Consider the following 18728-nt stretch of genomic DNA (forward strand, 5'->3'; position numbering starts at 1 on the left):
GCCAGGTCTTGCCTTGCACACTGCAGGAAGGATGTATTCTAAATGAAGACCTCCTTTAACCCTCAGTAAGCCCCATCAAAAGTTACAATCCTGACTGCTCTGTAATGGAAAGCTGTACTTGTAGAAGCTGTCACTGGTGCCAGAGGACAAGGGCAATAATTCTAAAGTAGAGCTTTCTATGCCTCAGAGCAACAGACTGACCCAGCTAAAGTGTTGGTTGGAATGGAATGGGGTGAAAGGTTCTGACATCTTTTTTCCCATATTTGACACTACAAAATGTTAACAGTAATGGGAACAACCCTCCCATCCAATATGATTAAGGGTAACCAAAACAATGTATAAAACATGACATAGCATGGTAGATGCATTACGATGGGGCAAGTTAAATATAAGTGGTAAGACTGTGCCACTAAGGTGTGAAGACTATAGAGTACAGTATTCTCTATATCAATACAGACAGTAACAATTGATGTGCACCTCTTTTGTATAAGGATCTAAAAGTGCAAAGCATGGAATATCCTGCATCTCCACAAGGATCTAAGAGTTAAGAGCAAGAGCCAGAAAAATCACATCTAAATGTATGGGTCAAACCTGACCTGCAGAACAGGCGGATGACAATGCTTTTGAAGAGATTATTCCTTGGTTTTCTCCTGCCAAGTATTAGTAAGCCTGTATCTTCTAAATGCCAAAGAATACTAAGGGGCAAGGCCTCAAAACAGTTTCAATGACTGCATTCACAGCATTCAATGATTGCAAATTACCTACTCTCAGGCAAAAATGAGGCCGTAAACCTTACAAAGTGAGGCCCAAAATGCTCTACAGAGACTACATACCCCTCAGTCTTCCAGACTGTAGCAGAAGCATCCAGATAAAATAGCACACAGACTGATGAAATGCCATATAAACAGGTATCAAAAGACCTACTACATTTTTGTCTCATTACTCTACAGTTTAGTGCACAAATAAAATGGAAAAGAATCACATTAGCAGCATATCACTTTATAATTAAGCCCCTGAAAAAGACAGCCAAAATACTGTACACTGCACCACTTCAAACATAATATAGTGACTTTCCAGTAATTTGGATCAGCAGGCAGAGTCAGCACTTGGTTATTAAAGGGCAGGAAGAAAATACCAGGCGTGAGAGCACAAGTTAACAATGTGAACAGAGTGCTTACTATACGTCTGTCGCCAGTGAAGCAATGGAATTACTTATTGTCCTATTGCACAAATTCACAATAGATGGAGAATATTAAATCATATACTGTTGAATTCAGTACAGTAAGGGCAAAGAAATGTGCAGAATTCAAAGAAGCAATGGTATTTGCAAAAAATCTCAGTTCCATTTGTCTTCAAGTCCTATGGTCCCCCTCAACTCACTGAATGAGTAGAAAACTGAACATTCATGCTTGCTATAGTTAAATATCAGAGTCAGCTATGTTCTTCATGGTGGGCTCACGTCCAATACCCTTTTCCTGATTCACAAGTATGCAACTTAAGTCTCAATGATTCTAACCAAATATATAATGTTCACAAATCACGGACTGTATGCTTGCTGCTTCAAGATATACATTACACCTATGCTTTAAAAATTAAAAATAAACTCTGAAATAAGTACAATGGATAGGAATTTGAAGAGAGAGACAAAATGTGACATGAACAAGTAGTCTTCATCTTTCTCAACACAAGTGCATACAAATCATTTCCGGACACCAGCTTTATCGGTGATGTCATGCATTTGATGGTATTGTTCTATGGCTGTCAGAAAAACGAACATCCTGATTTCCAAAGCTTTCATTTCCTAAAACCATACTGTTCTACAACTGTCAGAAAAACTGGAAACATCTTTATTTCCAAAGCTTTTGCCTCTTAAAACAAATTGGGCATGCCCAAACCCAGCAGTGCAATACAGACAAACCATGTCCAGCTAGCATCAGACATAAGTATCTTTTCAGAGACTTATCCTCAGTCAAGGGAGTGCTGTCCCACCACTGTTAGAGCTATTCTTGATCTCAGAGTCTGAAATGTACACAGTGGAAAAAAGTGCAATTAAACTGTGCCCAAGTCAGTACATCCCCTCTGTTCACCCGTTTCAGATACTGCTGTGGTATTGCCAGGCTTTAAGGGCTGAGCAGGTCACAAATCAAGCTCTAGAACTTGCAGGTTCTCACTGGTTGCTCTACTCAGCTGGATGCTGTAGCGATGGGTTTCTTCAACTGCTGACTCATAAGCTCCCTGGCACAGGATACCTGAATGTTATCATAGCAGGAGTTGCACACTAGGACAGGGTCATACAGCTGCTGATCAGGAATGGGCACTTTCAGGTGGCAACAGCTGGCACAGAATACATTACCACAGTTCCTGTAATAGAAAATCCAGGAATCAGAATCAAATGATCACAATAACAATGTCCATACAGAAAGTGTATATATATATATATATATATATATATATATATATATATATATATATATATATATATATACACACACACACACACACACATATATATACACACACATCAAACCTAATGTTAACATAACAGTACTATTGCCAAAATCATTACATATATAAATGCCCACCTATTACTTTGTTTAAAACATGACAGACAACTGGAGAGTTATGCATGTTACTGAAAACTGGCTTTGAGTTAAATGAAACGTATTTATTCCTTGCTGGCAAACTCCCACTCTTTCTTCATTTAAATGCGTTTCTCTCAATTTGTCATGCATTAAAAACTTTTATGCCAGAATCCTTGAACATCTCTACCCCCACCATCTTCCCAAAAGCAATACAAGATGATGCTAACAAAATGGACAGCCTCCAACTCTGGGAACAAAGAATACTCAAACATCAATTATGCCACCAATCAAGCTACTCCCTGCAAAGTACGAGAGGAAGAAAGTACAGTTTTTTCTTCTTCTTTTTTTTGCAGTACTCTCTCAGCTACAGAACAAGGCTTAATTCTACCAGTTGAGTAGACACAGTAACAGTTGCTTGAAACCCTTAAGCATTGCTCTTTTACTGCAATTATAACATTCTGGACTTATTCCAGAAACAAATGTAACAGAATTTTATTGTATCCAAACAATGATTAATGATTATTCCTCTCATAATTCAAGTACACAAAGTTTTTTTTTAAACAGGATTATGCACAAATGTTAAACTTTTAACAAATAGAAATGCCTGCAGCTAATGGTCGAGCATCACTTTAACTGGGAAATGGCCTTCACAGAAAAAGCATGGCATGGGTAGATTAGAACACCCTTCCATGCTTCATAATGCTACTTAACATCACATGGCATCAAAAGAATGACATTTCTATTATGTACAAGGTCATTTCCCACAGGAATTTGTATATTCCATCAGGACAAACTTGTCATATTAAACATACCGCACTAGACTTCCTCCATGTTTGATATGACCCACGCACACAAATTCTGCCAGTTTGACACAGAGGACTTGAGCAATGAGCTGCTAATGACCTTCATTCTGTAGTTCTGGGTTTCATTCCCTTATTCTCCAATTGCATACTGTGCTGTGCTGGTAAAATACTTGCTCCTGTGCTTCCAGTGAAAATGGGTCTGAAGACAGCTGGGCAACTCAATTAACAAAAACATTTCCATTCTTAATGCTTCTCTATTGGGTAACTATTGAGAAGACTCAAAGCAATGAGAATATAACCTTCCAAGGCACTGGAAATGCACCTAAAAGCAAAAGCTTAAAAAGCGAAATCCTGAAGTACTGGGCTAAAAGATGGTCCAACTACTAGAATCATGATCTAACTAATAATGCTTAGTGAAAGTGTGAATCAATAATCAAGTGACAGTGGTACAAATTTCCACAATTGATATAGTTTTGAAGCTAGCACTGCAGACAACCATGCCACTGATGGAGTGGCCTTTGACATTTTCCAACACAGGATGGCAAGCCTCCTGAAAGCAATATCGCTACACTAAAGCAATCTAGTTGAAAAAACTGCTTAACCACTGCAAAACCTCTGTTTCACAAGAGCAAAGGACAGGGCTAAGTCTAAATTCATGCACTCTCTTCACGGTAAAGCCTGAACTGACTGTGCACATATGAGGTGCGAAATCTGACCCCAAAAGGATCTTTCTTCTGTAAAGACAGATAAAACAATGGCTCAGTTTAAGGACAATTCAGACACACTTTCAGAACAGTACACAGGTTATCCCCTAGGAGCACACAGTCCTTGTGCAAGACCAAATAGGAGTTTCTTTCATGCAGATCAGAGAACTGCAAGCAGAGGTAATGGCCCCCAAAAATAGCATCTTCCAAGGGAGTAATGTAAATGCTGCCAAAACAGTTAGTTTGAATGGGGAAAGTACAGTTGTGTACCTACCATAAATGTAGATGTTCGAGTGTATTCACTGTTGCAGTCATTACTCTTGGGTTATCCTGCTGGTAGGCTACCTGCAGTCGGCCAGAATTCCAAAGTCTAGGCCCGGCGTCGGTTGCTGTCGCCTCTTCCCTGACGTCAGTGCGCCAGGGGTATAAAAGATGCAGCCAATGCCATTTTTTTCAGTTTTTCTTGTCCCAGATGTCAGGTGCCCCCAAATTGGTAGGCTGAAAAATATGCCAATAAAAATGCATGCACAAAAATAACATTTTCTTCATCTACAAGCAAATACACCAAAAAGGTTGTATAGGATAGAGAAGTGCTGACAAGTCCCAGCAAAGAAGAGGGGGGTGGTGGGTGGGTAACCTGGACTGCAACAGTGAATACAGTCGAACATCTACATTTATGATAGGTACACAACTGTACTATGTTCGTCGTGTTTCACTGTTGCAGTCATTACTCTTGGGTTGAATCCCAAAGCTGAGGAAGGGTGGCTGGGCTAAATAGCATTAGGAGAGGCTATGAGGCCCTGCAGAACTGCAGTGGCAAAGCCTGCTCTGGACTTAGAGTAAAGACGTAAGTGGTAGTGCTTTGTGAAAGTGTGCACTGAACTCCAAGTTGCAGCCTCTAAGATATCTTTGGTTGGTACTCCTCTGAGGAAGGCTGCTGAAGTGGCTGCTGCTCTGGTGGAATGAGGCCTAATGCCCTTGGGCGCTGATTTGCCATGTTGTAAATAGCAGAAACTGATGCAATGGCCTATCCATTTAGAAATAGTCTGTTTTGAGATGGCCTTTCCTAGTGATCCTGCAGCATATGACACTAAAAGTTGCTCAGTCTTTCTGAAAGCTTTAGTTCTGTCCAAGTAGAAGCGTAACTGCCTGTGTATGTCCAAAGAATGCAGAATTTTCTCCCCCTTGTTTTGTGGATTAGGATAAAAAGGTTGGCAAGTGAATGGTTTGGTTAAGGGCCACACTGGACACCACCTTAGGCATAAAAGTAAGGTTTGTCCTCAGAGAAACCCTGTCTGGATGAAAAATGATGAAAGGTTCCACAGCCATGAGTGCTTGTAACTCCGAGACTCGCCTTACAGAGGTTATTGCTAGGAGCAGAGCTGTTTTCCAGGATAAGAATTTTATATCTGCTGTTGATGCTGGCTCGAAAGGAGGCAGTGTGAGTTTTTCCAAAACATAATTGAGGTCCCAGGCCGGAGTTGGTGCTCTCCTTGGAGGCCTAATGTTTTTGGCCCCTCTGAGGTACTGCCTTATTAAATGATGAGAAAAGACAGGTGGTTCCGTATTGTAATACTGTGTCTACAAAACGGTGTCTACCGGACTGCAATCAGTTTGTCTCGGCATTTAAGCAGAGTAGGTTGCACATACAAAGCATTTGTTAAGCTTTCACTTACAGTGCTGTGAAATTAAGCAGGTCACCATTTTGGTCAGCCATAGGGCTCTTTTTTTTCTACTTGAGTGTTTGTCTCCTTCCCCTGTAACTTAAGTAAACTGACTCTTACATTAAGAGCTATAATACTTACCTTATAGCTTTAGGACACCTTAGGAAACCTCGTAAACTGCAATAGCCCCACTACGTTCACCCTCACTACGCTCAGGCTCTCTTCACTCCCCTCCCTGCCCCCAATTCCTTCCTGTCCCCAGTACCTCTAAATTTATAGTACTACAGCCACTCCCCCACTTTCTAGATCCTATCTGCTTTCATCTGGGATAACTCCTCCCACCCCCATTCTTCTACCTACATTTTAATAGCAACTATTAGCTTTCATCTGGCATTCTCCCATCCCCCCTTCCAGTACCTTTACCTCAACACTCTATCTTCTGGTGTTGCATCACCAGGTAAAACAGTTCCTTAACTCACTAGCTGAATCACAGATAATGATATACTCCTCTTTACTACCCCTGTTGTTCGCACCATACCTCCTTACCTTGTATGAAAACCAGTTTCTCACGGGATTTCAGGTCCCAAAAGGCCATGCTATCACCCACCTTCAATCATACTTACAGTACCAGATCCTATCCAACATCTTGTTCAGTGTATCAACATCTCAACCCCAGGCACATTAGCTCTAGATCCAAATACTACTACAAACTAATAAACAAATTCCTGAAGTTCATCTCCACGTATAGACTCAACCTAATACTTTGTGGTGATATTCACCCCAACCCTGGCCCACCCACTTCAGATACACATACCCCCTCTACTTGCAATCTAAGCTACAAACCTACAATTAATAGGCCAACTAACTCTCTCCTAGCCTGTCATCTCAATATTAGAAGCATTAACAACAAAGTATATGAATTGCCTGCACTTCTGGATGTCCACTCCCCTGAGATTCTCTGTTTATCTGAAACCTGGTTAAAACCTAACACTAAAGACAATGAAGTGTTACCACCTGGGTATAACATACACAGGCTGGATCGTGCTTCGAGGAAGGGGGTGGGGTAGCTGTACTCTATAAATCTGAGTTGAATGTCACCATAGATGTAATACAACCACCTCAGATTAATAACTCGGAGATTCTTGCCACAAATTGCAACTTAATAAAAATAAATGCATTAATATCATCTGTATGTACATTCCCCCAGGTAACAATATATCTAGACTTGAAGATATCCTGCACTGGCTATCATGTCATTACCCCCAAGAAACCCTACTACTTGGAGACTTTAACATAGACTGGGGCACCTGTTCCTCAGAATCCCCAACCACCCATATTAACCTGCATGCATTTACACAAATTATATCCACCCCTACCAAGATAGGTAAACCCAACCAAAAAAAAGCATACTTGACTGGGTACTCACAAATAGTCACCCCCAACTGTACACCTCTGGTACCCTCCTTGATGGCCTAAGCGATCACCTTCTCACATATGTAATTAAGCACAAAGCCATTAATTCCCAACAACCCTTACTCAGAAAGGTTAGAAACAATAAAAGCTTTGACCCTGCCAAATTCCAGCAAGAACTAAACTCATGTAATTGGTCTATTCTAAAACACCTCCCCTTAGAGGAAGCAGTAGCATACTTTAACAAATTCCTTGAGATCCTTGATTTGCATGCACCTGTTTGTTCAAAGAAAACCAAGGCAAAAACGGCGTCATGGCTTTCTAAAGAGTCTAAACTCAAAATTACCCTTAGAAACAAAGCATGGGCTTTTATGGCGTTCTTCTAAAGACCCCCAACATTACATTAAATACAGGCAATCCAGGAACAAAACCAAAAAATCTATTTTACAAGACAAAAAACAATACTACTGTAATTTACAGACAGTAAATCAAAATAACCCTCAGAAGTTTTGGGCAGATTTAAATAATCTACTACATCCTGGACAAACTTCAACCCTAATCCCTGCTGCTACTATTGATAAAACCCCTGAAGATGTTTCTGACAGTTTTAACAGATTCTTTACCGAGACAATTCAAGCCCTAGCTAGCCAACTACCTCCTAGCTCCCCTGGTCCTGAAAGTAGCACCCCTAGAAACCTACTCGCATTCAGCTTCCAACCAGTTGCCACTTCACTTATCCGTACCTTGACCAAAAAATAAAAACCCACTACACTTTCTGCTGATCAACTCCCTGCAGAGTACCTACAAAAATCAGCTGATGCTACTGCTTACCCAGTCTCAATACTAATCAATTGAACCATAGTAGAAGCTAAAATTCCCACCATCTGGAAAATATCCTATGTAATCCCACTTTACAAAGGAGGCAGCTCTACTGAATTCTCCAATTATAGGCCAATAGCTATACTCTCTCCACTTGCAAAGATTATGGAAAATTTTATTCATAGACAACTCATGCACCACCTAATCCAGAATCACCTTATGGCAGACACTCAGCATGGCTTCCGTCCTCATCACAGCAGTACTTCAGCCCTCCTAGCCTTTACCAACACCATAAACCATAATCGCAACAATAATTATATATTCTCAGCCCTCTTCTTGGACCTTTCCAAGGCATTCGATATGGTTGATCACCAACTTTTAATCCACACCCTGCAAACATTCTGTCTAGATACTAGAGCCCTTCAATGGTTTCAATCCTACCTGAATGGTCAACAGCAAGCTGTCCTCTGGCAGAACAAACTCTCTAACCTTCTACCTAACACCCTTGGAGTACCACAAGGCTCTATACTAGGGCCCTTGCTGTTCTCCATCTTCATTAACGACCTTTATACTGTCATCCCAAAAGTCAGTTGTATCCAATATGCTGATGACTACTCTGATTTGCTCAGCCACATCTCCAATAGAGTTATGGTCAGCTACCCAGACCATCTTTAATACAATAGAAAACTGGCTTTCTGAACGTCGTCTGATCCTAAATCCCAAAAAAACTAAAATGCTGTTATTTTCACCAACACGTAGGTCTACCGCTTTCACCTTTACCATAAATTCAAATGATGGCATAATAATCCCCCCTGACCCCTCTACAAACTATTAGGTGTCATCATAGACAATCTAAAACTTGACCTACATGTTAACCAAACTATCAAAACCATCAATAAAAAACTAGGGTCACTTTACAGAATAAAAGCCTTCCTAACCCCTCCAGCTAAAATTGCCATAGCTCGCTCTCACCTTCTTTCAACCCTTCTGTATGCATCCCCTCTACTCTTGAATTTAAACAAGACTGTCCTTAAACTCTCAATTTGCTACAACCACATTGCCAGGTTTGCCACTGGGCTGCCTTTTAGGACACATCATTGCATCAATCTAAATCAGCTTGGGTGGCTTCAACTACCCAGCCTAATCCAGTATAACCAACTGATTATGGCCTATAAAATCCTCTATAATCTGGATAATACTCCTGCACTTAAAAATATTAACACTCCTATAACAATCCTTCGATCATCTAACAAACTACTAATTCAGACTAGCAAAATTAATAACACAGCCGGTGACTCTCTCTTTGCAAACTCTAAGTAGATCCTGGAACTCTCTTCCAGCTGATATTACCTTACTTTCCACCTTAGGTCAATTTAAAACTAGACTCAAACAACATTTGTCTCAACTGGCTATGTCAATGTATCAAGCCTGGCTAACTCTCTCTAGAATGTGTAAAAATCTGTTAACCAGTTTACTGTGTAATTTAATTTAATCCTGACTTGCGCTCAGGATTAACTCTAACCTGTGGAACTTGTTTAACTTGCTTACTTATGTAATCTCTGTAAATAGTCTGTTTGTAATATGTAATGCTGGTATTATGTAATGCTGTATCTGCTTTCCCTTGGAGCTTTTCTCCCCGGGCCTCCGCTGAAAATGGACATGCATCCAGTCGGACTACCCCGGTCAACAAATGTAAAATAAATAAAAAATAAAAATAATGGGCTGAAATGGCAGAGGCATGAATCTTAATTGATGAGAAGGAAAGGCCTTTGTTCAGCATTTCAGTTAGGTATTGTAAAAGCTGAGGGATATTTGGTACACACGTGTCAATGCCTTGTTCCTGGTTCCAAGCACAGAATCTCTTCCATTTTTCTGCATAAGATTTTCTGGTGCTGGGCCTCCTGGCCTCCAAGATAACATCCATATGAGCTTTTGAAAGAGGAGTGTTCTGAATGGCTGCCAGATTTAAGGTTCTGAGTTGGCTGTGCGGGTTCTGATTGTTTTGTTGTGTCAGCAGTCTGGTGCAATCAGTATAATTTTTGGCTTCTCTTGTCTGACCTTTAGGAGTATGCTGGGAAGGAGAGACAGTGGGGGAAAAGCATATACTGTTAGAATTTTCCAGCTGAAGGATAGGGCGTCCACTTTCTATGTTTGCTTGTGATAAATCCTTGTGCAAAATCTCTGCAATTGGCAGAGGGGAGGCAAATAGATCTATGTCTGGGCATCCCCATTTCCTTACTATCATGCTGAAGACTTGTGGATCCAGTTTCCATTCGTGGGGATCCATGAGGTTTCTGCTTAGTTTGTCTGCAAGAGTATTTGTTTTTCCTGGCAGGAATTGTGCTTGCAGGTGAATTTGAAAAGCCAATGCTGTGTCCCATAAGGTCATTGCTCGTCTGCAGAGGGGGTAGGAATGTGTACCTCTCTGCTTGTTTATGTACCACATGACCGTAGTGTTGTCAGTCTTTATCAGTAACTGTCCTGGATGAAGTAGGTCCTTGAAAGCTGTCAGGGCATTTTGGACAGCTAGCATCTCTTTTTGATTGATGTGAAGATGTATCTGGTTTGCAGGCCATGTGCCCTGAATACATTTTCCTGCCATTTGGGCCCCCCAGGCATAATCTGATGCATCCATTGTCAGTGTCTGTCTGGCTGTGGCTAAACTGAATGGCAGACCCTTGTTGTGGTGACAGGCTTCTGCCCACCATCGAAACTCCTGCTGCAGGCAGGGAATGAGTGCAATTACTGTCTCCAGGCTGTGGCAATGCTGAGTCCAAACACTTTTTAGGTACCACTGTAGTTTCCCCATATGCAGTCTGGCATATGGAATTAGTAGAATGCAAGAAGCCATGAAACCCAAGGCCTACAGGATTTCCCTTGCAGATAAGTGGGTTTTTGTTGCCAATTTCTAGAAGTAAGTAGTCAGATGCTTTTATTTGTCTGGCGTGAGATAAGTCATCTGGGCAGTTGTATTTAAGCTTGCACCCAGGAATATTATCTCTTGAGAGAGCACTAGTTTTGATTTATTTTCATTTACTGTGTACCCTAGGCCAATTAAAAATCTTTTTACAAACGCCAGATGCTTCAGAAGAATGTCTTTGTTCTCTGCTTGAATTAGGCAGTCATCCAAGTAGGGATATATTTGAATTCCTTTTGTCTGCAAAACGCAATTACTGTTGCCAGGCATTTTGTGAAGACCCTGGGCGCAGTAGATAAGCCAAAGGGCAGTGCAGAGAATTGGTAATGCATTGAGCCAGCTATGAATCTGAGGTATCTTCTGCAAGATTGTCTGAATGGGACATGCAGGTATGCCTCTTTTAGGTCCAAAGTTACGAGCCAAGCCTTCTTGCCCAGCATGGGCAGTAGTTGCTGTAGAGTCAACATCTTGAATTTTGGAACTTCCAGAAACGTATTTAAAATTGACAGGTCCAGTACTGGTCTCCAGGTTTTGTCCTTTCTGGGTACTAGAAAAAGTCTGGAGTAAAATCCGTGCCCCTGCTCTTGTAGTGGTACTTGCTGAATGGCCTTCATGTCCATGAGGGCTGTAATTTGTTTTTGTGCCTCTGCCCACTGATTGTGTGGCAGGTCTGGCATACCTTTTGACCTTGGTAGGGTGTGAAAATGGAACCTGTAGCCTTGGGACACTATGTTCAGGACCCATTTGTCTTGGGTAACCATTTGTCAATTTGATGAAAAAAGTGCTAGTTTCACCCCCAAGGGGGCTGCCAAAAGAAAAGTGGTTGGATCCGGTAGAGGAAAGTCATTGGGACTGTTTCCTGTAAGGTTGTGATTTGTCTTATCCGCTTTTTGGAGGTAGGAGCACCCCATTGTTTAGGCCTGTAGGAGCCTTGGGGCTGAGATCTGCCTCTAGGACACCTGTATCTGCCTCTTTGTGGTCTGTCTGACGCTGGAAAGGACCAATTTTTAGAGGGCCAGTTCCTGCTAAACCTGGGTGGCTGCAACCTGTAAGAAATACTGGACTGTCTGCATGGATTTTGCTTTATCCCCCATTTTTTTCAACACCTCTTCTGCTTTAGTACCAAACAAAGTATCATGCTGTAATGGTGCATCTAATAATTTTGCTTTAACATGATCAGGCAGTTCTGTTCCTTTAACCAAGCATGCCTTCTAATAACAGAATCTGTAACAGCGGCCCTGCAAGAGGCCTCCAGTGAATCATAACCACATTGCAAAGTATGCTTTCCCACTTGTTCAGCTGCATGCAATAAATCCTGCAATTCCTTGTTCTCTGAACTTTCAGTATTTGTCAACATTTTCTGTTTAAGCAGTGACATTAAATATTGCGGATATTTAAGCATATGAAACTGACAATTTAAAGCCCGCACAGCCAGGGTAGCATAAGTGTAGACCCCCCCCCCCCCATCTGTCTAGAGCCCTAAAATCCCCATCAGAGGGGACAGGGTTTTTTGCAGTGGAAGCTTTAACCCCTATGGGACCCTGAGATATAGTTTCTGGGTCAGCAGCTGGGTTTTTATATAGGAATTTATGAGAATGCGGGACCCTGTAGTACCTGTCTGGCTTAGCAGGTGCAGGTGGTAAAGAGTCAGGGGACAGGCCGGACTCTGAAAATACATCAGCTACAATATCCAGGACAGATGGAATAGCAAGGGGTCTGTGCTGAGGAAGTAGCTGAAAGTCTCTGAGCCTTTTCTTAGATTCAGAATAATCTTGGCTCTCCCAGTGGAAATGCTCCCTCATGGTATGCAGGGTTTCTCCAAAAGAATAATCCTCAGGAGGTGAGGCTGAAGGAATGGATTCTTCAGCATCAGAATCCTCATAGGGAAGCATGGGGTAATCCTGTTCAGAAGAGGAATCAGAGGAAATAGAAACCTGACCAGAGGAATCATTCTCTGTCTCTTGCCTAGGCCTCTTAACAGGAGGGGGGTGGGAACCCCTGATCAAACTAATTATGTCTTCGGCCATTTTGAGCATCTGTTTTTTAGGCATGGAAGTTTGAGAAGGAGAATGCTGTACTTGTTTCTTTGTCTTTAGAGCTGCTTTAGTCTTTGTCTTTAATGCTGAAGATGGCTCAATATATAGTTGTGTAGGTCTGAAGACACCCTCAGAAGCCGATGCCTGCTCAGCGGCTCCAGACCCATCTGAGGGAATGATTTCCGTGGGTCCAATACCTTGTGTTTTCAGAGGCCCAGTCGGCTCCACATGGGAGTCGGAAGCGGCCTGTGGATTTGAGGTAGTGGGCGCCAGGGGATGCGAAAGCGCCTCACTGAGAACCGGCGACTGGCCTAGCAGAGGCTTTGTCGTTGGTTTTGGACCTCGGATGCATTTTCCTTGTCCTTGCGTTTTTTGAAAACTCCGGTTGTCGGCTGATCCAATGGCATTATATAATTAAATCTTCGGCCAAAGTAATGAAATGCAAAATTGAACAGACGCTTGACAGTGCGTTGGTTAAATCTAGCACAAAACCGACAGCTAGCAACGTTGTGATCAGGGCCTAGGCAAGGAATACAGTAAGAGTGAAAATCCTTATGAGGTATTTGCTTCCCACAAGAAATACAATTGTTAACTTTTTCTGACATCGGTCTGGAGCAAGAAAATAGTTTCCCCAACGGGGGTACTTAGCTTTAATGAAGGCTTCGGTTCTGAAATTTGAATTTAAAAATCTCAGGAGTCGGCCGACCGGCACTTACGAACTGCTTCGGGCACTGCGCGAAAGACTGAAGAAAATGGCATCGGCTGCATCTTTTATACCCCTGGCACACTGACGTCAGGGAAGAGGCGACAGCAACAGACGCCGGACCTAGACTTTGGAATTCTGGCCAACTGCGGGTAGCCTGTCAGCAGGATAACCCAAGAGTAATGACTGCAACAGTGAAACACGATGAACATCACAAAAGCTGAAGTCCACGAAAAAGAATGTTTTTTCAAGAAATACCTAACCAGTTGGTGCTGGGCCACAGTTCTGTCCTTCATAAGGATGGGATATGCAGAGATGCTTGAAATCTGTACCTCAACCATTAAGTAATTGTAACCCAAATCAGAAAGGTGCCAGAGATAAGACAGGTCCTACTACAAATTAACAACTAAAGTGGCAAAGGAAAGCTCTTCACCTAAATGGATAATACCTTCCACTTTTAAAAAGATCTCCAGTGAGGGGAATACTTCCTGGAGCCATCACTTCTGAGACCAAGGCTGAAAGAGATCTCTAGTGAGGGGAATACTTCCTGGAGCCATCACTTCTGAGACCAAGGCTGGAAGAGGTACACAAGGAACCAGGCTCAGAGTTGCAGCCAACAGTCTCTCCAAGTGGAAATTTCCTTGGCTTGAAGTGGGATAAGTATGCTACACCACCAGGGACCTGGAAGCCTGAAACCACATCCTTCTCATGCTCTATGGGACAGGGATAATGAATTTGGATTTGTTTTTTTCTGAACTTCACTAAGTGGCATGGAAACAGAAGCAATGAGCCCAGGGATTTTCTTCTGTCTGGGAGGACTAATCTGCCCACCATAAACTTCCTCTTTGACTAATCAATCAGCAGTCCTAAATCTTCAGCTCCAGGAAAGGGCTGCAGCCAATGCATAGGGAGTCTGAAATTACATTCACTGCTGTCAGAATGTGACTAGATGTAAAGCTGATGCCACAGTGTATGACCACTACCACACGACTGCCATCTGCACATGGGGTATCTCATACGCTGATGTACCATACACCACACCATGATCATCTGAATGAAGCAAGGATGGTTATTAAATCCTATTACAAAGCTTTTAGGGTAAGAAGCATTACCAGAAGTTCCAGCTAATGTATAAGATACTTCCTGCTGGGTCCATTTAACCTCAACCATTGAGCAGCCAAAGTGAACCCTTCCGTTTGTTAGTCAAGCACATGCTGTCATCATCAGAGATAGACTGGAGGAAGGGAAGGACGCAAAGAGACAGGTGTGAAACCACTACAGGTCGTCTCCAAGTGTCTGAAACCAAAATAAGATCCCATTGTGCCAGCCATATGTTCAGTAATGTGAAAGGAACTGTGGCAGTAAAAGCAGCCATGTTGCCAGGAGACAAAGGAGAGTCAGAGTCTACACCTGTACTCTTACCCCATCTGCCTGTTGGCTCCTTTCTGCAGGTAGGAGCAATCCACAACAAGTTTCCAACTCTGACAGGAATTCCCGTTTCACGCTGAAAAAGGACTTTTCTCAGTTTATGGAGATCCCCAAGGTCTGCAATCACAGGTGCATCCAAAGCCAGGGAATGCTGCCAGACTGTCTCTGAACAGCACCAGGAGGAAACATGCATTCAGGTAAAAAGAAACACGGGGAGGGTATTTTTCTGAAGGATATCTCTGGGTAGCACCTTGGTAAATATTCTGGATGCAGATGATAGACCAAACTGCAGCATTTTTTACTCTGTAGTTTACAAAAGCAGGCTTGCTTTAGGCAATACTGCCTTATAAACAGCTACACAGCTTTCAACTTTTGCAACACAGGTTCAACGAAGTCATGTTCACAGACAACTTTCACAGTTCTGATATGCAAATTCCTCTACAAAGCTCTAAAATGTTTATCCACAGATGATTTCAACCCAGATGGGACTTCCTGGCTGATCTGCATGAAATTTGCTTTAAAGAAAGACAGCCCCAGCTACATCATCTTGTACAAGCATATACAGAGCATGCTGCCTCAATTACATCATCAGAATAACAGATACAATATCAAGCCACATTGATACCTACTGTAAAGGCTGCAGTAAAGGTCTTAACCTGCACCTCTGTGGCGCCATAATCAGGAAGGGTTGAAAGCCCATCTAATGCCTGATTCACTAGGAATGACTGCAACTTGGACAGATGAAACAAAATTGTGGAATTTAACCCCAATATGCCAGATGAAAACACCATCTTGTCAACCTAACATCTTAGGCTGTTTAGTAGGCAATAAAGGTGTAAAGATGTATCAGTCTTTGAGAGTTCTGCTGAACTGCAAAAATCACAGCACAGTTAGACCTAGGATGCTTAATGAGATCTTGTTTCACTTACCAGGGGCCTACAGAGGGCATCTATCTTCTCGAGACCTTGACAACAGTATCCAGATATTTCTAAGTCATAGAGTTGGCATAGGCAGTCACTGACATTTCTTGGGGGAGCTAGGGGAACCACAAGTCAATCCATACAGCAACAGCCCTAAAGTTTCCACAAAGAAGGGCCGAGCAAGGGAGAGCTGTACGGAGGAAAAGAGCAAATCTTCCCTATCTGTACTGGAAATAAAGGCTTCTTTGTCCTTTGAAGTCTCTTTCAAGGATGCAGAAGGTAAAAATTTTCTAATACCATGACAAGGCAGGACCTGCACCTGCTGGATGACCACAGGGACACAACAAGCCAGAAGCTAAAATCAGACATAGGAAAATGATGCATCAGCACTCAGGCACGTGTCTGCCAAAAGCAGACCTGACAGGACAAGCCTGTGAATGGTAGGGTACTGGCACATTAACAGAAGTGTACAGATGGTACATGAGTCAGGAGACACAGTGGGATGCTTCCTAATATTTAGGCTGCCTGCAGGAATCCCTCCCAGCCACATGACCACAGGAACAGCACTACTGACATCATGGGATGCACCTGCCACGGTGGCTGGTAATAGTGGAAGGCTTTTCATCATTCATCTGCGCACAGTACAGTCACAAGCTCTAACAATCACTAATCAAAGGGGAGCCGGTGACATGCAAAAGCTGTGAGCCTGTCCCAGGACTGAATTTACATCTAGAACTGCATGATGAATGCCTTCCCCTCATATCTTTTATCACATCCAAATTGAGAGGGTGGCAAAAAAGAAAGGCCACAGGGGCTAGGAATACTCGTATGCTATGGCATGCTCCAAATACAGCAAGGAACACTTGCCAGTTTACCTTGATTTACTCGTTTTAATTGCTTCTTTTGCAGTTATATGTATGCTATTTGCTTACTGTGTTTGAACATTACTCAATGCTGCATTTTTTAAAGGCCTGACACAAAGATTAAAGACTCTCCAAAGTTGACGAGTGGGGAGAAAAAGTGGTCATCTTTTTTCTCCCAATTTTCTAAGAATGATCATCCATTCTCTAACAGTAGCAACTTCAAAATATGACTACATATGTAAAGGGGCGCATGGGGAGATTGCCCTACTATAACAATGCTTACTTGTAAATTTTACATTTTCACAAGTTCCCATTCTCTCTAGTATGTACGTTTACAGCTTATATACATTCAAGGCACTGGAGGTCTTGCAGAAATGTTTTCATTGTTGTCAAAACCTCATACATTCTGAGTTAACATAACAGACCCAACACAGTAATGAATAATGAAGTAATTGGGGTCCGAATGGAGAGATGAAGAGGTCCGAATGGAGAAAAGAAAAGTCAGGAAGTAAAGGAGAGTAGTAGTGCTGAAATTGAATTCATCTTCGTCTTGGTGAGTACCTTCACGAGGTAGACCCTGTTTTCACAAAATCTCACCAAGGCGACACTGATATATAGACTATTTCTATAACATATATCATGGACAGACGTAGGTCAAAAACTAAAAAAGATAGCTGGGTGCATAAGATCCAGAATAAAAGTGCCCAATCCTGGTAGGCGCACTGGTGCCAGGACTGTAAAAGATGACAGTGTAGAATCCTCAAAATACAAAAACATTCCTACAATGGGGCCAGGCCAGGCCCAGGGGAGGAAGCCCCCCACTGTAGAAGGAAGGAGCAGTCCACAAAAACTGATAGGCCAAAGAAGAGCCATAAAGACAATAAAGTGGACTACTGATAAGAAAGAAATTATGTATTGTGAATATTATGCAAAAAGCCCAGAATTTCCAGACACAAGATATACAAAATGACTGACAGAGAAATTAAAGGAAAGAAAAATACTTCTGCAAGAAAAACTGTCAAGTTTCAAATGAAAATTTGTGCTCATTAATGCAACAGATTTGTGAAAAACAGTACATAGATCAAGAAACCTTGATCTGTTTGGAAAAAGAAGCATCTGAGGAAGTGTGAAAATATAAACAACAAAAGCAACAGATATTTGAAACGTATAAAAGAGACATATGTACATGGGAAAGAGAGATTTGATATGGTGCAATATTTATGCAAAGTAGAAAGCCAAAAAAATCAATGTAAAGAAAAAAAAAGTTATGTACTCACCATAACATTCCATCTGAGTAGTTCTACTTCATTTCTCTTCAACCTGTGGGATACCAGATCCATATCGGATCAGAGCCGGCAACTTTACTAGCATCTGCTCTGGGCTCCAAGCTCCTCCCCTTACCTATAATACACCTCCACTACCTTCCAACCCCCAGATAGAGTTTGCTGAACCTTATACGGATAACCCAACCTGAAAAAATACTTGTGACCTATAACTGCAGCCCATAGGCTGTTCATATGCCAAGGTCCGGGGGAAGGAGGGAGGGACAATTAAAGACAAATGAACTAGAACTACTCAGATGGAATGTTGTAGTGAGTACAGAACTTCTTTATCTGAAGTAGTTTACTTCATTTGGTCTTCAACCTGTGGGACAGAGTCCCCAGCTCCTAAACTCCTGGGAGGCCCTCATGGAAGGATATTTCAGAACACCACGGAACCAAAGGATGCTCTCCTTCTGGAAGTCAAATCCACTTTGTAATGAGAAATAAATGTATGAGATGAGGACCAAATAGCTGCAGAACAATCATCTAAAGACATTCTAGACCAAAAAGCCGCAGATGTAGCCATCGATCTAGTGGAATGAGCTCTCACCTAACCT

The 18728-nt window shown here is 42.1% G+C and overlaps 1 protein-coding gene across 1 annotated transcript in view; it reads right to left on the reverse strand.

Moving 5' to 3' along the window:
• Positions 1 to 978: 978 nt before the first annotated feature.
• MTMR4 (myotubularin related protein 4) overlaps positions 979 to 18728 on the reverse strand; it is a 1011266-nt gene continuing 993516 nt past the window's right edge. The window contains exon 22 of the mRNA XM_044054156.1: positions 979 to 2361. Within this exon, the coding sequence (XP_043910091.1) occupies positions 2184 to 2361 (178 nt within the window). The 3' untranslated portion in view covers positions 979 to 2183. The remainder of the gene's footprint in view (positions 2362 to 18728) is intronic.

This window comes from Protopterus annectens, chromosome 13.part0 (assembly GCF_019279795.1).
Source record: "Protopterus annectens isolate FY-2018-M chromosome 13.part0, PAN1.0, whole genome shotgun sequence".
Taxonomy (NCBI): domain Eukaryota; kingdom Metazoa; phylum Chordata; order Ceratodontiformes; family Protopteridae; genus Protopterus; species Protopterus annectens.